General features: G+C 44.1%; 1 protein-coding gene across 1 annotated transcript in view; it reads left to right on the forward strand.

The window, feature by feature from the left end:
- c2cd2l (c2cd2 like) overlaps positions 1-15,922 on the forward strand; it is a 113,081-nt gene extending 97,159 nt beyond the window's left edge. The window contains exons 9-14 of the mRNA XM_068054029.1: positions 135-262; positions 1,227-1,398; positions 4,392-4,484; positions 7,384-7,517; positions 10,232-10,517; positions 13,562-15,922. Of these exons, the coding sequence (XP_067910130.1) occupies positions 135-262; positions 1,227-1,398; positions 4,392-4,484; positions 7,384-7,517; positions 10,232-10,517; positions 13,562-13,791 (1,043 nt within the window). The 3' untranslated portion in view covers positions 13,792-15,922. The remainder of the gene's footprint in view (positions 1-134; positions 263-1,226; positions 1,399-4,391; positions 4,485-7,383; positions 7,518-10,231; positions 10,518-13,561) is intronic.
- The last annotated feature ends 9,920 nt before the right edge of the window (positions 15,923-25,842 follow it).

Genomic DNA, 25,842 nt, shown 5'->3' on the forward strand with positions numbered 1-25,842 from the left:
AGAGCTGGAGTCAGCTGTTATCCTGTCGGAGCATGTGAAGAACCTGGGCCAGCTTTTGCACGGTTTCCAGTGATGGGTGGGTGACAGTAATACAAAATAAATAGGAGTCACATTGCGTGTTCCTTGTTTTGCAGACATATTATTAGGGCAGAGTGTGATCCCACTGGATTTATCTCGGAGATCACCTTCAGGATGCCAGAACTTTACATTAACAGCCGCTTCAGGGATGCCAGACTCTCCCACTGGATCAGTTTCACTGGAGGTAACCAAACTGTCCGGCCTATAACATTTTCATTTATTTTTATTTTCCCCATTTCTGGTCGCTTTTAATCTCCTTTGTGGCCTCGGCCTCTGATCTCCCTTCTTTTTCTCTGGAGGGTCCAGCAGCACACTCAACTGAAAAATCCAAATCTTCCCTCTCATTTCATTTTTGGTGTGAATTTGCAAATAGCTAATGCAATGCATAAACTGTTCCAGACCACAAACATCTTTTATTGAACAGGTGTATCCGTCTCTCAACAGTGACAAGGAATGTGTAAGTAAGTTCAAACTGAATACAATGACTGAATAAAAGGCTTACTGACTTTAACTAGTAAGTAGCTAAGCCACACCACAAACCACCCAGGCTCCAGCTTCAATCCCTGGGCTATGCAGAGCCCAGCTGTGATGGTGCCTACAGTTGAATTGCATGCCAACACTCACTGTCTAGGCTCGCATACAAAGAATAGCATACGATACAATGGATACAATGGTAGCATAGTGTTTATTTTAGAAGACTGATAATCCAGAGGCCCGGACTAATGATCTGGAGACAGGAGTTCAAATCCAACCGTGGCAGCTGGGGAATTTAAATTCAATTAAATAAATCTGGAATGAAGAGCTGGTATCAGTAATGGTGACCAGGAAACTACCGATTGTTGTAAAAACCCATTTGGTTCACTAATGCCCTTTCAAGAAGAAAATCTGCTGTCCTTGCCTGGTCTCTCGATATGTGATTCCAGACCCGCAGCAATGTGGTTGACTCTTATTAGGAGTTTGGAATGGACAATAAATGCAACACCCACATCCTGTAAATTTTTTTTTAAATGCCTCATGAGCAAGATAGCAGAAGTTCGATGGTGGCCATGGAAACATGAGATACTGCCTTCTGGAAGGGAGGGGAGTAAAGGAGGAAAATTGGAGATAGAACCATGTAGTAATAAAACTAATGGATTTTATTTTTACAGTTGAGTTATATAGAGGCTACAGATTCCAAAACAGCCCAGTCACTGGTCCCCCTGCGAACAACTGTCACCCCTACAAAAAAGATTGAAATGGATCGAACCATAATGCCTGATGGAACTATTGTGACAACTGTGACAACCATCCAATCTCGGCCCAAGATGGACGGAAAGTTGGGTAAGACTCCTGTTCCTATTTGTGCTCATCTCGATGATATGATACCATCTCTTACAGTTATGAATTGAATGGCTCAGTTCTGGGAATGGCACTCCAGCCATACCTGAAAAGCAATTTGATAAAAGTCTGCTTTTCAAACTCTGGATTCTAAAGAAGGCTGCGCTGTGCGTGAAGTGGTCCAATCGCATGAATGCCCATCTTTTTTGTTTTTGAAATGCTCAGTCTGGTTTGGATTCATGCAGCTTGACTATAATTTCCAAACATGAGGGAAAATGATTGACAGATTTACCTAATTGTTCTATTCTGGTGCAGTGAATGTGCCTATGTTTCCATGGTGACTGATGTTTTTCTTTGGCCAATTGCAAATCAGTGACAAAGGGGTGGGATTGAAGCATTGTTCACAAGGCCATGCAAATACATAGTTGCAGTCACATGGAATTAGAGACCATATATGTGAGGCTCAGAGGGAGAGACCTGCATGAGCACTGGCATGAATCCAGCTTGTTAATGAATAGTTTTGTCCTTTGAATGCCTTGCTAACACACTGCATGGATGCATCTGTTGTCTTTGCAGATTCAGGTAGTGTTCTGCTTCCACATAAAATATGCATGACAAAATTCTTCTGTAAGGTAGATTAGATAAGAACATTAGAGATTTTAGGAGCAGCCAAAGGCCATCAAAGCCAATGCATTTGTCCATTTTTGTTCAAACAACCTCAATACCCGCCTTCTCACCACTTCCCTCGATCTCTTCTCCAGAAGCACACCTCTGTCAGTAGTGTTCATTGATAACTTATTGAACAAGTCGATTGCACTTTGGGTGAAAAGTTCCACTGACTTCTTTTTACTCAAACATTTTGATTTTTTTTTTACCCTCCTATTTCCTACACTTCAAAAGTACTTCATTAACTGTAAAGCACTTTTGAGACGTCCAGTGGCCGTGAAAGGCGCTATAGAAATGCAAGTCTTACTTTCCTGATATTTGAGCCCTTTGACAACAACAACTTGCATTTATATGGTGCTTTTGACATAGTTAACGCTTCACAGGAACAAAAATTTACACAGAGCCAAGGAAGCAGACACTAGAACAGGTGAGCCAAAGCTTGATCAGAGGTAGGTTTTCAGGAACATCTTGAAAGAGGAGAGAGAGAGGTAGCATATTGAACAACTTTGTCAATCTTTTCATCATTTTAAAAAGGTCAATGCTTCAAGCTCTCTGTTTTTACAGGCCCAATTTCCTTAAATTTCCTTAAAACTTCAGTATTCCAAGATCTGATCGCTGGGTCAGAGCAAGAGACTGTACCATTTGCCTCAGTGTCTCCAGACTGAGCGGGATTGGGGGGTGGTGGTGGGGGAACATTACCTCGGGGTTCCTGTACGTGATTGCAATTTTAATCTTCTGTAGCTGTTGGGAGAGGACAAAATCAGGAGTGAATATGAGGACCCCCCCCCCCCCCCACTCCCCAACCAACCAAGGCAAGTAGCTTGCTAACACTCGCAGTAAAGGCTCACTCGAGAGGTCATTTGGGCATAACACCAGAGAACTGAGCGTCTGTATCTGTGTCTGGTATGGATGTGGGTTGACTCTTTCATTCCGTACTCCTAGAATTAATGATGACGTGCACACTAACATCCTTGGTGTGTTGGATAGAGTCTTTCTATGGTTCCCAATCTTGCCCTGCACCTCCAATATCTGCTGACATTTCTCTGCTGTTTTTAGGCAGGTATCTACCCAATGGTCTGCTGCTCCAACTCAGTGCTTCTGTGCACTCAGCAGTTTGTTAATACTGTTGAATACTTGATGGGAAGAAATGTTCAGTTTTGTCCTTGATACACAGTGCTGTTGCCCATATTATAAAAAGAATATAGAGGCACTGCAGCAGGTGCAAAATACATTTACAACAAGGGCACATTTTTCAAGGGAAGGGGAGGCTGTGGGGTGACCTGATAGAGACCTTTAAGATTATGAAAGTGTGAGATAGGGTAAGTGTAGAGAAGATAGGCCAGATTTTATTCTGGCACTGGCGGGCCAGAAAGCTGTGGAGAGCACACCTCAGTCTTCTGTCAGAGCCTCCTTGCTATTTAATGGTGGGCAGCCAATTAACTGCCCACCATGGGGAGGCCGTCCCTTTAAGGGACATGCTCTCAACTCCAAGAGCTGCTGGCCAGTTGGAACAGTGGCTACTGCTTGCGATCGCCTCTGGGGGGGGGGGGGAGTCCTCTGGGGGCCCTGGATTGCCCCCAAAGAAAGGACAACCCTCCCCCAACCTTGCCAGGAGGCGGCCTGGTTTTACCTGGCGGTATCTCCCCATGGCTGCAGGCCCCTCCGCCTTCTACAAAATTGAGGTGGAGGCGGGAAGAGGCCCTTAGTGTCCGTTAATTGGCCCGTTAACGATCTCAATTGGCCTGGGGCGGAAAGGCCCTCCTCGGCCTTTGACGCCCCAGGCAAAATGGCAGGGGGCCTGGGCATCATCAGGAACAGTCCCCCCTGCCATTTTGCTTGTCCCCCTGCCTCTGTGCCCGCCTCCATGGGCAGCACAAAATTCTGCCTGATTCTACCTGTTGGGGCGACCAGAACTAGGGGCTATAAGTTTAAGATAGTCACTAATAAATCCAATAGGGATTTCAAGAGGAACTTTTTTTGCCCAAAGAGTGGTTAGAATATGGAGCTTGCGACTACAAGGAATAGTTGAGGCATATAGCATAGATGGATTTAAGGGGAAGCTAGTTACGTACATGAGGGAGAAAGGGAAAGAAGGTTTTGCTGATAGGGTGAGATGAAATGGGGGAGTGGAAGGAGGCTCTGTGGAGCATAAACACCAGCTTAGACCAATTAAGCTGAATGGCCTGTTCCTGTGCTGCATCTTCTATGTGATTCTGCGTAAAGTGGTTTAACTATGTTTCCAAATGGGTGTCACCAACATTCACTGTGCACATGGCGGTCACCTAATACTTGAATACAGAGCTATGACCAATTCTGTCTGTTCCCCACAGATTCTCCTACACGGTCACCCTCCAAGGTGGAAATTACAGAGAAGAGATCCATCAAGATGGATGAAAGTTCTGTCAGTCTGCCTCCCAGTAATGGTAAATTCATGTGTTCCATCGGGAGTGTGTTCTGCTCATTCAATTTCAGGGACGATGGGATTGGGAGGGACGCTGGAACTTTTGCCCCTTTAGGGAGTGTGGGGGTCAATTTAACTGTTGCCGATCATGTAAGATGCCCAATATTGGATCCACCCCATCACACTGTGTTCATTGACGTCAATGGTAAGGAAAATTGGGCACTGGTGTATAACAGGCGACAAATCCAATATTGTCCATTGTGGACAGTATCGCCAAATGTTAAAACAGCCCCCGTGTTAGGTTTAGTATCCACTGACCAAGATTTCTTTGCTTGATGAATTGTGCCAAGTTTCAGCAAGGCTCTTTTTTGTGTGTCTTTTCTTCCTGAAGACTTCTAGCTGTATAGGATCTCCCAAGCCAAGGGGGGCAGAACTGCTCTGTGCCCTCTGACAACACCACCTTAGAAGCAGCCATGTTTCTTCCTATTGCTTGGTGAGTCTATCTAGTAAGTTGCCGGGACATAGACCAGGAAGGTTCCAGGTTTGACCCCTGGTCTGCACTGGGTCCATTGATCCTAGGGAAAGCAGCTGCAAGGAGCTCTACAATTGGCACCAGTGCCTCTGGGTCATAGGAGGGTGAAGTCAGCCAGGGTTCCTGCTGCTGACTGCTATCCAATAGGGCGGCGCAGTGGTTAGCACCGCAGCCTCACAGCTCCAGTGACCCGGGTTCGGTTCTGGGTACTGTCTGTGCAGAGTTTGCAAGTTCTCCCTGTGACCACGTGGGCACACCGCCGGGTGCTCCGGTTTCCTCTCACAGCCAAAGACTTGCAGGTTGATAGGTAAATTGGCCATTGTAAATTGCCCCTAATGTAGGTAGGTGGTAGGAGAATGGTGGGGATGTGGTGGGGAATATGGGATTAATGTAGGATTGGTATAAATGGGTGGTTGTTGGTCGGCACAGACTCGGTGGGCTGAAGGGCCTGTTTCAGTGCTGTATCTCTCTATGATTCTATGACTCTAACTCCCAGTGGAAATGCACATTTGTGTCTGTCAGGTGAAGACAGTGGTGCCTCTCATGTCGATCAGCCTGCTGGCACTCACTATCAAGGCATACACATAAATAGGTTGGGGTAATGCAAGGTCGCCAGTGCCCATGGAACTGTACACCAATGAGGAGTCAACACCTAATGGAGAGATGCGAAGCTGATAAAATTGTCAGAGAAATTGCAAGAGGAATATATATACATAAAACATTTAAATTGATAGATTATCAATAGTGTCTCTATTGATTTTGGCATAATCACATGTGGAATGTGGTCTCCTGGAGTAGCTTTGATCATCGAAAGGGATTGGAGAAGAATTTTCCAGATTTTCTTTATTCCTGATTGGCTAGGGTTTTCAATCTCTTTTTTGCCTCTCCCAGGAAATTGCTTGACTTCTGGGTAAGGGGTTGGGAGTATCTGTATTCTGCGTCACAACTGTATGGAACAGGCTGAAAGAACCAATTGTTCTTATCCTGTTCGAAATTTTCTATTATTTGCTTGTTCCTATCAAGCATTAAATGATTATAACAGGATCAGTGTGCGTGAAGTGATGGCAGTGGCTTCTCTAGAGAATGTTCATTGTGTGTCTTCCTCTGTTGCTCTGCCTCTCTCTCTCTGCCCCCTCTCTCTCTGTCTGTCTCTCTCTCTCTCTCTCTCTCTCTCTGTCCCCTTCTCTCACTCTGTCCCCCTCTCTCTCACCTGTGTTTCTTTCTCTCTCTCTCTCTCTGCCCCCCCTCACTCTCTCTGTCCCCCCTCTCTCTCTGCCCCCCCTCTCTCTCTCTCTCTCTCTGCCACCCTCTCTTTCTCTCTGCCCCTCTCTTTCTCTCTGCCCTCTTTCTCTCTGCCCCTCTCTTTCTCTGCCCCCCTTTCTCTGCCCCCCCCTTTCTCTGCCCCCCTCTCTCTTTGCCCCCTCTCTCTCTCTACCCCCCTCACACTCTCAGTCCCCCCTCTCTCTCTCTCTGCCACCCTCTCTTTCTCTCTGCCCCTCTCTTTCTCTCTGCCCCTCTCTTTCTCTGCCCCCCTTTCTCTGCCCCCCTCTCTCTCTCTCTCTCTGCCACCCTCTCTTTCTCTCTGCCCCTCTCTTTCTCTCTGCCCCTCTCTTTCTCTCTGCCCCTCTCTTTCTCTGCCCCCCTTTCTCTGCCCCCCTCTCTCTCTTTGCCCCCTCTCTCTCTCTACCCCCCTCTCTCTCTCTACCCCCCTCTCTCTCTCTCTACCCCCCCCTCTCTCTCTACCCCCCCTCTCTCTCTACCCCCCCTCTCTCTCTACCCCCCCCCCTCTCTCTCTCTACCCCCTCTCTCTCTGCTGCCCCCTCTCTCTCTGCTGCCCCCTCTCTCTCTTTGCCCCCTCTCTCTCTACCCCCCTCTCTCTCTCTGCCGCCTCTCTCTCTCTGTCCCCCTCTCTCACTCTCTCTCTGTCCCCCTCTCTCTCTCTGCCCCACTCTCTCTCGCCTGTGTTTCTTTCTCTCTCTCTCTCTCAGTCCCCCCTCTCTCTCTCTCTGTCCCCCTCCCTCTCTGCCCCCCTCTCTCTCTGCCCCCTCTCTCTTTGCCCCCTCTCTCTTTGCCCCCTCTCTCTTTGCCCCCCTCTCTCTCTCTGCCCCCTCTCTTTCTCTGCCCCCTCTCTTTCTCTCTGCCCCCCCTCTTTCTCTCTGCCCCCCCTCTTTCTCTCTGCCCCCCTCTCTTTCTCTCTGCCCCCCTCTCTTTCTCTCTGCCCCCTCACTCTCTCTACCCCCTTTCTCTCTCTGCACCCTCTCTCCTCTCTCTACTCCCCTCTCTCTCTGCCCCCTCTCTCTCTCTGCTGCACTCTCACTCGCCTGTGTGTGTCTCCCTCTCTCTCTCTCACACGCATGCTAATAATAATGTTTTTATGTGTGGAAAGCAGCAGATAATCACCTTGCCAATGGTTTGGATCCAGTGGTACAGACAGCAATCCGACAGCTGACAGAATCTGCCAACAAGCCCAGCAAAAAGACACCAACCAAACGCAGCACACTGATTATATCAGGCGTTTCCAAGGTAACCTTCTGCCTTCCGCTATCTGGTGGAAAGAATTTGCACTCTGATTTCTGCAGTTCATTGGCGGGGTGTTCTCCTAATGCTACTCCTGTACCAGCCAATCAGAGGATGACTGACCGAGGGCAGTCGGCTTGGGAGCAGTAATTTAATCAGCAATTTAGGAAGGACCAATGAACTTTAAAAATGAAGTTTCAATAACCAGTATAAATCGCAAAGTGTGACTGAATTACTGCTGGAAGCTTACTGATAAATATATTGCTCTTTATAATATATTATTCACAAATCTCCTGTGTCATTGCCCATGATAAGTCAGAGAATATACTGTTTTATAAAAGAGAAGAAAATTGCACCATGTCGGTCTGTGTCCCTTTAAGGCTAAAAGGTACAACTAGCTCTGCATTTTTGAAATGACTGACTGAGCCAACTAGAGTTCAAGTTGCAGCTGAGATCCTGGCTTTGTTTGATTCACAGGTCAGAAAAGAATTCCCAGACACTGTGAAACTCATATGTACTTGAAGGGGAGAAGTTTGCAGGGCGGTAGGGAAAGGGCAGGAGAGTGGAATTAATTGGATATCTCTTTCAAAGAGCTGGAATGAGCATGATGGGCCGAATACTCCTGTGTTGTATCATTCTATGATTCAATGTCCTTCGAGTGAGAGAGCCGAAACTCTCAACATCTGTAAAATTTTCTTTTCCAAAAATATACTTTATTCATAAAAATTTGTTTAAAAAAGTACATTTCACAACAGTTCAAATTTGACATTTTGGAAAGTACAATAGCGATCAGATTCCTTTAATACAGAACATGAGTTGCCTCACAACTTCTTCCATTCCATTTTATATGCAATGTACATTTGCATTACACAGCATTATGCATATTTTTGGTGCATACAGCCCAAGGGGTTTTACACAGGTTCCAAGCCCCTCAGTATACTGTGGCGGGAGGATTTTACACGTGGCCTTTCTCCATGGAGGCGGCTGCCCCAAGCTTTAATCCATCCCTCAGCACATAGTCCTAGACCTTGGAATGTGCCAATCTGCAAAACTCAGTCATGGACAATTCTTTGCACTGGAAGACCAGCAAGTTTCAGGCACACCAAAGAGTTGATAGTCCTCCAGCAGCAGTTGATGTTTATCTCGGTGTGCGTCCCTGGGAACAGCCCGTAGAGCACAGAGTCCTGCGTTAGGGAGCAGCTCAGGATGAACCTTGACAAAAACCACTGCATCTCTTTCCACACCTGCTTTGCAAAGGCACATTCCAAAAGGAGGCAGACAACGGTCTCTTCCCCACCACAGCCACCTCAAGGGCAGCGTGTGGAGGTGATGAGACTCTGGGCGTGCAGGAAGGAACTGACGGGGAGGGCCCTTCTCGCCACCAGCCAAGCTACATTTTGGTGCTTGTTTGAAGGTTGGATAAAGAGCTGAGAACCCGACATAGAAAGTGTGAAGTGTAATTGTAATAGTCTCACACTTAATCGTGTCACATTTTATCACACTTCAGACATCAAATCTGACTCACCTTGAGCGATGCCAGGGGAGGTCTGTTGGTGCAGGAATTTAAACTTTCCATAAGCAATTGCCAACTTGGGATTAATTTAATTATTTTAACAGATTTCTCTAATCATCTTTACATCTTAAGACAGTGGAACTGAGGGCTGGGGGAAGACAGGAGTTGGAAGCCAGAATGATCCAGTCAGGTGTGATAGAATAAATTTTCCTGGATTGGCAGGGAATGTGTAACAGCAAATGCTCCATGCAAGATTTTTAATACATTACTAGTTGATCTCCCATGTTGTGGTGCACAGGAATCAAGGCCAGTTGTAGACTTTAGGTGTAGTTAGAGGACAGGTCAAGTTGCCAACTCTGCTTGTTCATATTCCTGGAGGTTTTGTCTTCCCAACCTCCCCCCTTTCCAACTGCTCAGCCCTATTTGAACAGTCTTTTATTTCCCGTCGCCAATATTTTTATAACTAATAATCTGAAGAAAATGAAGAAAAAATATACATTTGTTTATTGCCCCTATGATTTTTCTTCTGGGTTTTGCTTGCAGCAGTGTCCTGGAGATGAATCTTCAAGTATTGGACAATTCTGAAGGGTTGACAAACCCTAAGGGCAGGGGATCATAGGACCACAGCATGCAGATGTAATTCAGTCCCATGTTCAAACGCCTCCTTGGCTTTCTTACTCCCTATCTCTGTAAGTTCCTCCAGCCCTGCAACCCCTCCGAGATACCTGTACTCCAGTTCTGGTCCCTTGAGCATCCCCAGTTTTAATTGCTCCACCATTGGTCACCTTGCCTTCAGCTGCCTAGGCCCCAAGCTCTGGAATTCCATCCCTATAACTCTCGGTGTCTCTCAGCTCCTTTAAAACATTGATTAAAACCTACCTCTTTGAAACAAACTTTTGGTCAGCCATCCTAATATCTCTTTGTGTGAATCAGTGCCAAATTCTGTCTGAATACGCTCCAGTAAAGCATCTTGGGATGCTTTTACTATGTTAAAGGCACTATATAAATGCAAGTCTTTGTTACTGAGGTACTCCTGATGTATTAAATCAGTCACTGGTGTTTAATTCACACAGTGTTGCTTCTCAGCTTCATTCTATGCACGTAAAAACCTGGTGTATTCATAGACAGTCTTGTCCTGGTCTTGTCAGTGGAGCTTTACTATGTCTGCCAAGTGCATGCTGACCTCCTCTCTTGCCCTCTGACCCAGGCCCCCATTGATCAGGAAGAAATGGCTCTCTCTGTGGGCTATGCAGCTGCCATGGATGCTTCTCTGCAGGGTGAGCCAGCTTTAGCAGCTCTACCCCACTGCAGTGCTCAGAATGTGCTGGACTCTCCCAAATCCACCGACTCCCTGAATCAGCGGCAGACGATTAGTCAGGACCTGGATGAGGCTGCCGTGTCGGATATTTCAGAGCGGCCGTCAGTGGACGATGTTGAATCTGAAACTGGGTCAACAGGAGCACTGGAAACAAGAAGCTTGAAGGATCACAAAGGTAAAAAGAAATTAATTTCAGTTGTGATGTTCTGTTGTATCCCTCTCTGTCCTCACTCAAGGTATATACCATACACTGTGTAATATACATACAGTATATCTGTACACTATACAGTGTATAATTATAAATTGTAGTGTCAGCTGTGGCTCAGTTGGTAGCACTCCCGCCTCTGAATCACAAGGTTCTGGGTTCAAGTCCCATTCCAGGGTTTGAGCACAAAAATCAAGGCTAACACTTCTAGTGCAGTACGGAGGGAGTGCTGCACTGTCGGAGGTGCTGTCTTTCAGATGAGACATTAAACCGAGGCCCCATCTGCCTGCTCGGGTGGATGTAAAAGATCTGTGGCACTATTTCGAAGGAAGAGCAGGGGAGTTCTCCCTGGTATCCTGGCCAATATTTATCCCTCAATCAATATCACAAAACAGATTGGTCATTATCACATTGCTGTTTGTGGGAGCTTGCTGTGAGCAGATTGGGTGCCATGTTTCCAGCATTACATCAATGACAACACTTCAGAAGTACTTCATTGGCTGTAAAGCGCTTTGAGACGTCTGGTGGTCATGAAAGGCGCTATATAAATGCAAGTTGTTCTTTTTCTTTTTAAATTCTATGTAACTTATACACTATATTTTATATTCTGTAATGTACCAGGTAATAACCCTTATATTATAGTATGTACACTGGAGTGTGCAGTGTAACGTGCTGCGTTTTGGAGGTTAACCAGTCTTCAGTTTAACATAAAGCATACAGAGTCCACCCCCACCAAATTATACAACATAGCTGGACAATCTACTTCCTTGCTGCTCACTTGCAGTTTGGTTGCACCCTAGGTTCACTGGAGATTCCACCCCACTTTACTTTAATGATACATTGGCAGAGAAGATTGAGCAGAACTGACACAAGGCTTGGGAGCCCGCCAAAATCTGCTCACCATTGCCGAGTTTGACTGGTGCTATTTTTAAATAAAAGTCCAGCTCTGATCAACTCTTCAAATCCAGTGCTGTTACGAACATGATGGTGGGCGTGTATCATATTGCCATCTTAAAGGGATTTTTTATTGTCTTAGAAAGGAGATAACCAGTTCAATATTCACCAACACCCCCTGCTCCATAAATCTGATTCTGGTGAATTGGGGAGTAACTGCCATCAGACAGCTAGACAATCTTTGACTTGACTTAGCAAATTTGGAACAAAATGTCCTAATTTGTTTCTGTTTCTTATATTTTTCATTCGAAAGAAAGATTTGCATTTCTCTAGCACCTTTCATGACCTTAGGACGTCGCAAAGCACTTTTCACCCAAGCACTTTTAAAGTGTAGTCACTGTTGTAATGTAGGAAACACAGCAGCAAATTTGTGCACAGCAAGCTCCCACAAACAGCAATGTGATAATGACCAAATAATCTGTTTTTTTTTTAGTAATGTTGATTGAGGGATGAATATCGGCTCAGGACTGTAAGATAAATACTGCGGATACTGGAAATCTGAAATAAAAACAGAAAGTGCTGGAAATACTCAGCAGGTCTGGCAGCATCTGTCAGCCTCGATCCAATGTCTCATCCGAAAGACAGCACCTTTGACAGTGCAGCACTCCCTTAGTCCTGCACTGGAGTGTCAGCCTTGATTATGTGCTCAAGTCTGTGGAGTGGGACTTAAACCCACAACCTTCTGACTTAAAGGCGAGGGTGCTATAATTGAGCCACAGCCCCTCCAATCTTCACTCTGCTCCCTGGTGATGCCAGCTGTTGCGGGGGTGCCAGTTCAGTGAATGCTATCTGCTTGATGGCACTTTACCTAACTGGCTATTCCTCATGTATGAACCTTGACACTTGAGTGTCAGAATGCTATTTAATCATGGAGATGGCACATATTTCCAAGACCAATCTTACCCACACAAGCACATGTTTTGGGAGGAGTCCCTGGAGGGTGATTATGAGAGGGAAACTTGGGGTGATTCCACCCCACCACCCTGCCCCGCTCCCTTTAATACAAGGGGCATTGAAGACAATGATAGCTTACTGATAGCTTCTGTAACTGAGATCAGCTAACTCAACACCTGAACCTGGGACTTCCTTGGTTTGTGTAACTCAGTACCACACCGGCTGTTGTATTCATTAAGTGAGCTAGAGGTGGCATTTAGCCCATGTAACCCGTGCAATTGCACAAGGTCTTGAGCCAGTCAGGATCCCCGAGCAGATCTAATGAAAGGACCTACTCGGTGATAATCTGTCCCTTTGGTCAACTATTTTTTACATTACCTGTTGCAGACGTACCTTTTCACAATCGTAGATGTGCGACGGATTTGACACCGGAATAAGGGGATGGAATTTAGTATCGTTGTCTAGTAAAATGCAAGGACCCAAAGTGAGTTTTTGTGCGGGATCTTTGCAAGCCAAACACTGCTGCTGAGGTCAGTCATCAGAGGAGTCTTGAAATAAAATTTAAATTAAATTTAAAGTGAATGGCAAAAGAAGCAAAAGCGACATGAGGAAAAACTTCTTCACGCAGCGAGGGTTAGGATCTGGAATACAATGCCTGGTGAAGGCAGATTCAATCGAGGCATTCAAAAGGGAATTAGACTGTTGTTTGAAAAGGAAGAACGTGTAGGATTACGGGATGAAGGCAGGGTAATGGCATTAAGTGAATTGCCCATTCAGAGGGCCGTTGCAGACACGATGGGCTGAAAGGCCTCCTTCAGCGCTGTAACAATTCTGTGATTGTGTGATTCTTGATTGGGATGCACAAATGATAACTAATCGGTAAGGCACTGCAGTATAGTCACTGTGATGAATCTAAACCTGTTACAAGGAGTAATGTTGTTTATATTGACCTTTATCCAAAAAAATCCTGATCCTATTAACACACACATACATTTACAGAGTTAATGTTCAGGTCAATGACTTTTCATTTGAGCTGTTACTGTAACATATGGTTGAATATTCTTGGTGTTGTTTTCGTTCTTTGCTTGTCTATGTTGGGACAAGTTGTCACTGCTAGTCTTGCCTGTGTTGCTTTGACTTTAGTTTCCTCTTCCCTTTCTCTGCAGTTGGCTTTCTTCGAAGTGGGACGAAGCTCTTGTTCAGGAGGAAAAACAAGCAGAAGGAGCCAGGCTTCAGCCACTCCCACGATGACCTCTCCAACGTGAGCGACAGTCCCTCCACCACACGGAAGAAATCAGGCAGCTTCTCCCGGAAGCTGATCAAGCGTTTCTCTTTCAAGTCCAAGTCCAAGTCAAAAGCCAGCGCCAACGGCAGCCCCGCGGCAACCGGGAACTGACTGCGCTGCGCTTCCCGTAGAGGGTTGTCAGATACAAGACCTGGAGGCTGGACTACCTGAGGTAGAGCAACAGGAGGCGAAGCACGTGGGCCCAATCGGGATTTTTGCAGTAATTTATATCCTGTTTTTTCGTCAATGACTTTTCTGTGAAAGGAAAGGAGTGCTGCCATCTTCCATCAACCATTGCTGTAAAAGCCACTGGGCAGTGACGTTCCTCCTGAGTTACATTATGAAGCATTGAAGCATGAAGGAACCCCGAAGCTTTTAACACCCTAGAGCTAAGGAAGTCCTTGAGTCAAGGACTGAGACAAAAGGCATTTGTTTGGTGACACTAGCTTTGAATATAAATTCTCTATAACCCTCTTCACCTCTCCCCATTTTTATTTATTGAAAATCTATAACAGTGCCAGATTTTGGCAGCTTTACAAGAGATACTGTTTTATTGTTTTAATTGGGATGAATGAATTAAGTCACTTCATTTATTGAGACCTGTAAGTGTTTGCCGAGATGTTACATTGCATTGTTGTTTTGAAACTGTAAATGAAAAGACAAATGTAAACTCCTTCACTACTTAATGATAAATCCTTGACTTAATTTTGCTGCATTGCTAAATCCCTAAACGACACCAAGCAAGAGGATGGTGAGATGGGTTATTTTTCACAGGACAGAATGTGCTGCCATGGGAAAGGGAGATAATGTCAGTGAGTGGGAATTTTTTTGTCTTTAATCTGCACTTGTTGTTCAGGTGCATAGATCTCAATAGCAGATGCTCTCATCCATTTTCCTCACTATATGTCTAATAAATGTAAGCATGAGTATTGTATCCAATTCTGGACACCACACTTTAGGAACGATGTCAAGCCCTTAGTGAGGGTACAGAGGAGGTTTACTAGAATGGTACCAGCGATGTGCGGACTGAGTTATGTAGACAAATTAGGGTTACTCTCATTAGAGCAGAGAAAGTTAATTATGAAGGGTTTTGAAAGAGTAAATAAGGAGCAATTGTTTCCAGTAGTAGAAGGGTCAGTAACCAGAGGACACAGATTTAAGTTAATTGGAAAAAGGACCAGAGGTAAGATGAGACTTTTTTTAAGTGGCGAGTTGTTCTGGTCTGGAATGCACTGCCTGAAAGGGTGGGTGGAAGCAGATTCAATGGAAAATTTCAGAAGGGAGTTGGATAAGTACAAAGGGGAAGAAAAATGCAGGGCTATGGGGAAAGAGCTGGGAAATTGGATAGCTTTTTCAAAGAGCTGGCACAGGCAATGATGGGCTGAATGGCCTCTTTCTTTGCTATATTATCCCTACGATTCTATGTATGCTGCATTAGGTCAAGGGAACTCAATACACTTTATACCTTAAACAAAACCATTTCAAAATGTCAGCAAAAAAAATGCTGGAAAACATTCAAGCAGGTCAAGCAGCATCTGTGGAGAGAAAAACAGAATTAATGTTTCAGGTGACCTTTCAGCAGAACCAATGAAAGGTCATCGACCAGAAACATTAACTCTTGTTTCTCTCTCCATACATGCTGCCAGACCTGCTGAATATTTCCAGCACTTTCTGTCTTTATTTGATTTCCAGAAATTGCCAGTATTTCACTTTTTGTCAAAACACCGTCTATAGGATAGAAACTTGGGTAATGGGCTAGAATTTGACATGAAGGTTTAATTTACCACAATTGAGAGAGCACTGACATGAAAAGCACCCAGTGTGCCCGTAACCATTGCAGCAGTACACAGAGGGCACAGCCATGGTGATTATTATCAGAATGGCACCTTCAATGAATAAGTTAATGTGGTGTCTGAAGAACGTCATCATATATATTGTATATAGATTTATGCTGGTGTGAGATCGAACCTGGAGTGCTTGGTGCCACTGTCTGTAAAAAAAAAACTCCGCCTTGTACCCAGATCTTACAACAAGCAACTCCCTCAGTAGCAATAATCTGGGTGTCTTGCTCCCTGGATACAGAGAGGTTTCCTGTATAGTGAGAGACGGTAAACTGAGAATGAAAGGGAAATTGAGAGGTTCTTAAAGGTTTGCCTATTTATGATACAAGGATGGATAAAGGAACTGTTCTGTCAGCCGTGGGCTTCAATACCTCATTAGTGCGAGGTGGGGGGGGGGGGGGGGGGGGCGTGGTTAAATGGAAAACGTGAACAGGATTTATGGGCTGGGTCCTCTCCCACAGTTCCTTTTCTAGATTTTGTTTTTCAGGTTCATATTGCAGCATCTCAATTGCCCTTCGAAGTGTTGTGGCGCCCTGATTCAAGGAGATATTTGTACATGGTTCTTTGTGAGATATGAGTGAAAAAAGTTTATTGTACATAGTAAATTTTAATCTAGTTTCTGGGAGGGGGGTTGTTGGGGGATATATGAGAGTGGTCATATTTATGATGTGAAATTGTTTTAGCACCTCCAGGCACTTACTTCACAGTGGCAGGTGTCACTCTGGAAATCATTGACGGATGTTTTGTTTTCAGTCCATGTATATTGTCAGGTGAAAGGGATGGAGTCTGTGCTGGGAATGGGGTCATAGCTCAAGTTCTGAGGATTGCTTTGCTGAGAGTGAACATTTATCAAAAACCTTCATAACCTCAATAACTAAATGCCTCAATGCAAGTAAGGGTCAGATAAATAGGTGGGCGGAAAGACTACAAGTCTCCCGTTTGCATGTTAAAAATGACTGAACATCCCACTCAACACCTAAACTGCTGAGACAGTGAAAGTGGAGAAGTGGAGAAAGGTCATTAATCACACAGTACCTGCTATTGATTTTCAGAGTGGTACCTGCTGCTATGAAAGGGGCCAGTCTAATCCCAGTAGAAATAATCCATTTAAAGAGAGGTCACACTGAAAATGGTCTGTAAACATTTTCCCATAGAGTCCTGTGGGCTGCATTGTCCTGAATGCTACTTTAAACTCTTGACTCAAAAGAGAACACATGCTTCTTTAATCATGGAAATAAAAGTTGATTTTAAAAATGTGTCATTCACACTGCAACTGGATGTTTTAAATAGAGAATCTGATAATTCTTCTCAATGTTTGTATTTGCTTCAACACATTTTGAATCTAGCGTTTCTCACTGTCTGCTCCACAGTAGTCATGATGGGTCTGACATTCAGACTATCGTTGCCTGTCTCTTTGCCATGGGTCGCCAGGCAGATGGGGGTGTAGGGCAGAGTATCCTGTGAGCTCCAATGTGATGCTGCAGTCTGCTCATCCCTTTCCCCTCCCAAACATGGTGAGACACCAGGAGTGACATTTTGCTGGAAATTCTGTTTTTTTATTATGCACATCAATTTTACCTGACAAATATTCAATGATAGAATCACAAGGGCTTAGAAATCACTGTTGGCGAAATCAGCAGATGAACACTAGATGGGGGTCATTTTAGTTTTTGTCATTGGGTATGAAAACAGACAATAGCGAATCAGCAGCCTGTTTTTACACCTTGTGTGAATTTATTTTCCATTGATTTTTTATATATATATATATCTATATATACACATAGATATAAACTTGTATTGAGCCTTGGTGAGACCATAGTGGAGTACTGTGTACAATTCTGGTCACCATATTATAAACAAGATGTAAAAGCCTTGGAGAGGATGCAAAAGAAATTACAAGGATGACACCAGGAATGCGGGGGTATACATATCAGGAATGGATGAATAGGCTGGCTCTTTTTTCTCTTGAAAAGAAAAGTCTGAGGGGTGACCTAATAAAGATCTTTAAAATTATGAAAGGTAGACACTGAGAGAATGTTTCCACTTGTGGCGAAGAGCAAAACTGGAGGCCACCCATATAAGATAGTCACCAAGAGATCAAATAGGTTCTTCAGAAGAAACTTCTTTACCAAAGTGAGTGGTGAGAATGTGGAACTCGTTACCACAAGGAGTGGTTGAAACAAATAATATAGATGCATTTAAGGGGAGGCTAGATAAGCGCATGAGGTAGAAAGGATTTTGCTGATGGAGTTAGATGATGAAGGACAGGAGGAGGCTCATCTGGAGCATAAATGCCAGCATGGACTAGTTGGGCTGAATGGCCTGTTTCTGTGCTCTATATCCTATGTAAGGTGTAAAATGGGTGGTGATTTGCTATCTCCCAACAATCAAAGTTAAAATAACCCCTAATGTGTGATATTCCTCTATCTGTTATTTTAGGGGAGGCATTTTTAATAAATTGGGTTGATGCTGGAATTAAAAAATCACAGAAGGAGGACTTTCACATGGGAGTTTGTCTACTGGTGCAAGAAATCATGATTCCTTGAGTAATAGGAGTAATTCTGTCACCAGCAACATTAGTAAGAGATACCAAACCACACTGCCAACCTTCCTTTTAAGTTCCCACCAAACAGTTTGGAAGTGTGGGTGGATTCAGTATTGACAGCTGAGCAATTAATCCTTTGGCCTCTCCTTGGTTTAGATATGCGGAACATGTGTTGTCATCTGTTTTTGTTCCAACACCTTGACAGTTTTACAGTATAGTTCTCGATGCATTCTTTTACTCAATGACATGTTATATTCAATACAGCCATTCCCCCACTGTCTGTGATGTAGTCTGTGCAAGTTGCTCATGGAACCTGAGACTGTTGTGTACATTCCAGAGTGGATCTAGTAGGGATTTGTCTCCAAAGCATTCTTGTGTAAATGTGTGCATGAGTTGCACTGAAGTCCGACGAATGCAGAAGCTCACCTGGTTTCAAAGGAGCTTACATATTAGTGACATTGCAAGCGTGTATTCTAGGCAATCAGTCTGTAGATGTGTCATCTTTTACAGCACAGCTCGATTTTAAGCCTCTAAGTTGGGGACCTTATAAGAAACCTATTGGGAGAGATTTATAAGCGTCAGTGCACAGGCATTACAGGAAGAAACATCATTGATATCTGATTATGACTTTTGTTACACCTAAATTGTATTGATCTGAAATAAAATAGATTCTGTAGCTGTATCAGACTGTCATTATCACAGGATCCACCTTGATTTTTACCCTGTCTGGGATTGTCACCAGTAACACCATGTTTATGCCCATCATAGTTGGCTCCATTCCAACGTTTGGAACTTCCGATTGATGTGTTGGATAAACTTTCATGAAAGAGTTTCCCATTCTTTAGTTGTCTTTGAGGTGGAGAGAATTGTCTTGTTTAATCATCACTTCCCCCCCCCCCCACCCAAGTTTCATTGTAGATACAACAACCAAGAGCAAGAGACAGCCTACTCCCAAGATTCCATCATTGCTACTCCAAGCAGATCAGAAAGAGTTGTCCAACACAATGCTGAAAGGAGGTGCTCCCTTTGATATTTCCCGACCACATCTGGAGAGACACCCGAGGCTGGATTTTCCTTCTAGTGTCGGGAGAACTTCCAGGTTGTGACTCTGCACTGCGTTGGAAGCAGAACCCCCCACATCCCACGAAGCAATTTTTTTCAGTGCCAGGCCAATTAATGGCCATAGGGTGTGATAGCAGGTGGGCCCTGGAGGACCAATAAGAAGCCCTCCGACAATGATACATCAGTAGCCCCACTGTCTGAGGTAGGAAAGAGGGAGCCTCCATCTTGAGGCACATTCTGAACACGTTTTAAAAATATAACAATAGATAGAGGCCAAAGTTGCCAGGCTGTCCTCATAGAGAGAGAATCCCTCCACAGGGCATCAGCTGTGACTATCACGGTATGGCGGCCCTGGGGGCTTTAAAAAATCCACTGCGGTGCTGTCCCCAGGTCTTCCGCTGCAAGGCTGCCTCCTCCTCGGCCAGCGGAGTGGGCCAACCTGCTAACAGGAAAAATCCATTCGGCACGGGAGACGCTCCTTAATTACCTCTTTTGGCTACCCGCCAATTCCGATGGGTAGCCATTCTGTCCCTGACCCGGCCTTTCCGAAAATGTCTCGGAGGCAGAACTGTGTCAGCAAACTGGTACAGCAGCTGACAATAGGAAATTCTGGGCTCACCCGCCTAGGGTCCGGCCCCGTCTGCCTTCAAAAATTCCGCCCCGATATCTCTTCAGTCTCCCCATGATATCAAAGAAATGTTCCCTTGGTGCATTATTAATCAGATACAAATGATTTCAAGGTCATGTTGCATAATCTTGAGTGTAGTTTGCAGGAAGCTTTGCACAACATCACCGGGCACTGGACACAGCAACAGGGCACCAATGGATCAGTTACCAAAAAAAAGGTAGTTCGAGAATTGTTCTTGCAGCTGAGAAGAGACATTTCTCTCACTCCTAGCCTCCAACCTTTCTCTCCATTGCAATCGCTCTTTGCCATCAAAGCACCAAAGTTATTCTGCTCAGGTCCTACCGGAAACTCCACTTTCCAACCAGCTCCACAAGTGCTTGCTCAGATACCATGTGAATTTGGAAGGTTAAGGCATGGTTTGATCAAAGTTTTCAAGCCATTAAGGGGAACAGATAGATTGGGAGAAACTATTTCCATTAGTTGGGGAGTCTAGGACTAGGGGGCAGAGTGTAAAAATTAAAGCCAGACCTTTCAGGAGTGAAATTAGAAAACACTTCACACAAAGGGTGTTAGAAGTTTGGAACTCTCCTGCAAATGGCAATTGATGCTAGCTCAATTGTTAATTTTAAATCTGAGATTGATAGATATTTGTTAGCCAAAGGTCTTAAGGGATATGGTGTTAGGTTAAAGATCAGCCTTGAGCCCATTGAATGGCAGACCAGGCTCGAGGGGCTGAATGGCCTTCTCCTGTTCCTATGCTCCTATGGTACGCTGCTTCAATATTGAGTTTGGTGCTGAGCTATGCTCCACTCCTCATGTGATCCATGACAGAGACTGTTTATTTGCATCCCCTAACATCAACTGCCTCTCTATATGATTTATAACTTTAACTCCTTATAGGGACTAAACCAAATCAGGAGTAGACAAACTCTTATAGACACTTACTTGGGTCCAAAGAATTGAACTAGTTTTCCCTCAAAGAAAGAAAACTAACAGAGAATATTACCATCTTTCAGATAGCCTTTTTAAAAATAATTATGGCCAAGTTATAAGTATCCCAGATATTATAAGAGTCTGGGAAACTCTCTTCAATATGTGTCTCTCCACTTAGAGACACAGAGAGGAGGTTCTTGTAGTTGTATACAGAATGCTACATGAGACGATTTATTAACTTTTATTTATTTATTAAAGAACTTAACATGCAATACAATACATGTTTAAGTGGATAAGTATACTAAAATATCAAACATTACTAAATGTAAAACATAATCTTATTTCTAAAAAAGAATCCAAAATTTCAACCTTGAAAATGTTACAGCAAAATATCTTAGAATATCCATCAAAATTCAAAGTAAACTGTTACCTTAAATTCCCCGAGTAAGCCTCCTGCCTAACAAAACAAAACACTCTCGGTTAAGAGCAGAATTCTCTTGTTGTGCAGTCAGATGTTCTTAACATAGGTTGAGAAGCATCGATGAGGAATTTCAATATCTCTGATTTTTCTATTCAAAACTCTCAGGTTTATACTGTTTCTAATCTATTAATTCATCTATTGGAATGTAGGTGTTACCTTTCTGTGCATGTTTTTCCAGCTTTCATTATCCATATATGGCAATATCATTAGCTACTTATTAATTATCTGCTGAGAATTCCCTTCTCATGAAGTTGTGAGCTTTTATCTGGTCAAAATATTTGTAGTGTTTTATAGTAACACTAAGACTTAACTTTATAAATGTGTTTTATACTTAAAAGATTTTTAATTAAATTTGTGCAGTAACTGTTTTTTCCTTTTTGGGTTAAATTGGGTTTACGTGGCATCTGTTTTTGTAGGTAACATTCCATTTTGTGATTGATCATCTGTGATGGTTCTTTGATGGTACCTTGTACCATCTCCTTAAGTTAGTCTGTCTATATCATTAACATTATCAACTAATTCGGATTATTGTTATCAGTACGGACCATGTATAGCCTGTTTCATTTAACTTCAAAGGTGTCTCTGGTACACATTCAATTGTATCAGGGATGGTCATGCATTTTTAACTCTTCCCCTAAAGGGGATTTTAGTGAGGCTTGAAAACTGACCATTTATTCAATCTTTAATTCTAAATGGTATAATGTATTAATTATATCTAAATTCTACCTAATTAAGCCTATTATACCTAAATTTCATCACATGTATACCTCAGCCAGTTGTCAATGAAAGTTTCATCTATGCCTTTTTGACTTGCAGACTCTCCTTCTCTGACTATTTCCTTGCCAGTTTCCTGAGAACCACCTTACGATGGGTCCATTCTCAATTTCAACACTCCTGGCACAGAGTCTCATTTCCTGACAATGCTGAAGATGAAAACTTATCTCATAAACATCAACACATGCAAAACTGTGCTGCCCACATCCTATGCCTTTCACTTATTGGCTTGGTTCTGACCAGCACCACAGTCTTCCCATTCCCCAAATGGATTGATTTGAAAATCCTGATCCTTATTTACAAATCCCTCTGTGGTCCTGCCCCAACCAGTCTGCAGGAAGCCAGGGGGACAGTCCCAGCAGTTTGCACTCACCCTGGGCCTGTGAATTGTGGTTTTAGCCAGACCCAGGAGCGGACCCACAAAAGCAATCTCTGACCTGTCCATGTGAACCTGTGCATTAAATAAGAAAACAGGGGCTGCAACCTCTCACTCCATGTGCACATGAAAAATGGTTTGGTCCAGGCTACAGGAGTGACAAGTGGCTTGGATGTCCTGAATCAGATTATTCAAATGACTTTTCCCAAAAAACCAATATGGAGACCCCTTTTAAGTGGGCACAAACAATAAAGAATTTAACCATAAAAAGGAAATTTATAAACCTAATAATATCACTACCAATGTCCACTCTATACTCCAGTCCCTGTGATACCCAGCGGTCGGCGAAGGCTTCAAGTGTACTGGCACATGCTCCTTCTCTAGGGCTACCCAGGCATGGACAAGATCGGGGAAGGGATGGGGGCAGCCAGAGCAACCAAACACATGGGCCATGTCCAACCTGTACCTATGGATGGCCCAGGAACAAATCCATGAGGAGGTCCTCCAAATTGTCCCCACTCCCCTGCCCGCCAACACCCCCCCCCCCCCACCACCCACCTCCACCCATCACACCAGATGGCCAAAGATAGAATCATAGAATTGTGACAGCACAGAAGGAGGCCAGTTGGCCCATTGAGTCCATGCCAGCTCTCTTCAAGAGCAATTTAGCTAGTCCCACACCCCTGGCCTTTCCCATAGCCCTGCAAATATTTTCTCTTCAGGTGCTTATCCAATTCCCTTTTGAAAGTCATGATTGAATCGACTTCCACCACGCTCTCAACAGTGCATTCCAGATCCTAACCACTCGCTGCATAAAAAAGATTTTCCCCATGTCATCTCTGGTACTTCTGCAAATCACCTTAAATTTGTTTCCTCTGGTTCTTGACCCTTTCACCAATGGGAACAGTTTCTCTATCCACTCTGTCCAGACCTCTCATGATTTTGAACACCTCTATAAAATCCCCTTGCAACCTTCGCTAGGGAAAACAACTCCAGCTTCTCCAGTCTCTCCGCATAACTGAAGTCCCTCATTCCTGGAATCATTCGCTAAAATCTTTTCTGAACCCTATCCAAAGCCTTGACATCCTTCCTAAAGTGCGGTGTCCAGAATTGGGCACAATACTCCAGTTGAGGCCAAACAGGCTTTCCTTAATTAATCTACACGTGTTTCTACATGTGAAAGGGAAGTTCATATAGGCCGCATCAACTGCATTACCCTCATTAACCCTCTCTGTTACCTCTTCAAAAAAACTCAATCAAATTGGTTAAACACAATTTTCAAAACCTGTGTTTTATAAAATAGGTGCATGGAACTAAAGTGGAAGCAGAAGTTGAGAAACAGCTCCTTCAAATAGTGGGTGAGGGGCAACAACCTATCACAATTAACAAAAATATGGAACACGGCCTTGTTCAGGCCACAGAAGCTCCAAGCGGCCTGGGGGTTCAAGCGGCTGGCAAATTCCCATATGATTTTTGACTAGTGGGGGTTTGCAGTGAATAAAATTATTTAATGCCAAGGCGGTGTATTATTTTACTTTGAGTAGTTTATGATTTTGCTCAAATCTACAGTTCTGTTTAAATGGAACAGGCTTCAATAACAGCACCGTGGCTTTATATAGACAGTGATTGCCAGCATTCGCCAGAGCTGGCGGGCAGCCATAAAGACAGGGCTAAATTGTGGCGAGTCGAAGAGACTTAGTAGTTGGCAGGAAAAAAGACAGAGGCGCAAGGGGAGAGCCAACTGTGCAACAGCCCCAACAAACAAATTTCTCTGCAGCACCTGTGGAAGAGCCTGTCACTCCAGAATTGGCCTTTATAGCCACTCCAGGCGCTGCTTCACAAACCACTGACCACCTCCAGGCGCGTATCCATTGTCTCTCGAGATAAGGAGGCCCAAAAGAAAGAAAGAAGAAGATTTAACATAGTAAAACCTCCCAAGGCGCTTAATAAGATCTAAACGGCATTTTCTTCTCAAAGGTGTCTTTCTGCAGCAGTGCTGATACCTTCTCCATTCACAAAGCCTTGCCGTGGTTCATTTCCTGTGGGTGTTTTATTTCCAGCTCAGACTCCTGTGCAGCCTAAGCCAGTGTGTTCTGCTTATACATGTGGTTAATATACGCTGTGTGGTTTTAATTGTACTTTTTCTGGCCTCCCACATTCTACCGTCCGTAAACTTGAGCTCATCCAGACCTCTGCTGCCTGTGTCCGATCTCTCACCAAGTCCTATTCACCCATTACTCCCTGTACTCACTGACTTACATTGGCTCCTGGTTAAGCAACGCCTCAATTTTAAAATTTTCATCCACGTTTTCAAAGCCCTCCATGGCTTCGCCCCTCCCAGTCTCTGTAAGCTCCTCCAGCTCTCAACCCTCCAAGATATTTGTACTCCTCTAATTCTGGCTTCTTGAGCATCCCGATTTTAATTGCTTTACCATTGGCAGCCGTGCCTTCAGCTACCAGGGCTCGAAGCTCTGGAATTCCCTCCCTACACCTCTTCGCTTCTCTTTCCTCCTTTAAGACACTCTTTAAAACCCATTTCTTTAACCAGGTTTTTAGCCCTAATATCTGATGAAGGGTCATCTACCTGAAACGTTATCTCTGTCTCTCTCTCTTTCTCCACAGATGCTGCCAGACCTGCTATTTCCAGCATTTTCTTTTTTTGCTTCACATTTCCAGCATTTTGTTTTTGTGTTGTTTTGCTCCAATGTCTCCTCAGTGAACATTTTTGCTTTATAACACGCCAGTGAAGCAAGGCGCTATATAAATGCAAGTTGTTGTTGTTAAATTCCAAGCCCGTGCTCTGAAATAAAGCAGAACGTGATAGAAATATACAGCAGGTCCAACCTGTGTTTGTATTTTTGTAATGGGATGGACCTGCACTTTCCGTTTCTCTACCAGGATTGTATTTTTGCCCCTTCTGTCTTAATAGAGCTGCTGGCCCTGATTGGAATTTTGTTTCTTTATTGCAATCAGAGAAAAGATGCTGGACATGAAATTGCTGTTTGCATCACAGCTGAATAAGTGGCAAAGTCGCCCGGGGCATTTACTGAACGGAAAAAGCTTGTCCCTGACTGGGGAAGTGAAACTTTAAAACAACTCGGCGTTTAACTCGCTACATTATATATTTTATTTTGCCTACATCTAGCAATAGTTTTTCTTTTCTTAAAATAATCCCTATTAATATTGTCTAAAAATGCTTTAATGAAATACAGATTTAAAAAATTCACATTTTTTTTTAAGCGCTCTCGAATTTACTACCAGAGCCCGCTTTAATTAACGCGCCTTTTCCCATTCAAAAAATTTAAAGGCAATATCGAGCAGCGGGAACGCCAGCCATTGGTTGGCGGCTATCGCGATTGTCCAATCACAGAGGAGCTCGGGAATGGAGCGCGGGTCCGGGATTCCCCTTTGATGGACGGCTAAGGTAGCCAATATGAGGAGGGGCGGATCTCCAGGCTGTCCAATCGAAAGGGGGCCGTGACGACACGGAGGGGGAAGGGTATAAAAGGACGGCGCCGCGCT

Source organism: Heterodontus francisci, chromosome 22 (assembly GCF_036365525.1).
Source record: "Heterodontus francisci isolate sHetFra1 chromosome 22, sHetFra1.hap1, whole genome shotgun sequence".
NCBI classification, from domain to species: Eukaryota; Metazoa; Chordata; class Chondrichthyes; order Heterodontiformes; family Heterodontidae; genus Heterodontus; species Heterodontus francisci.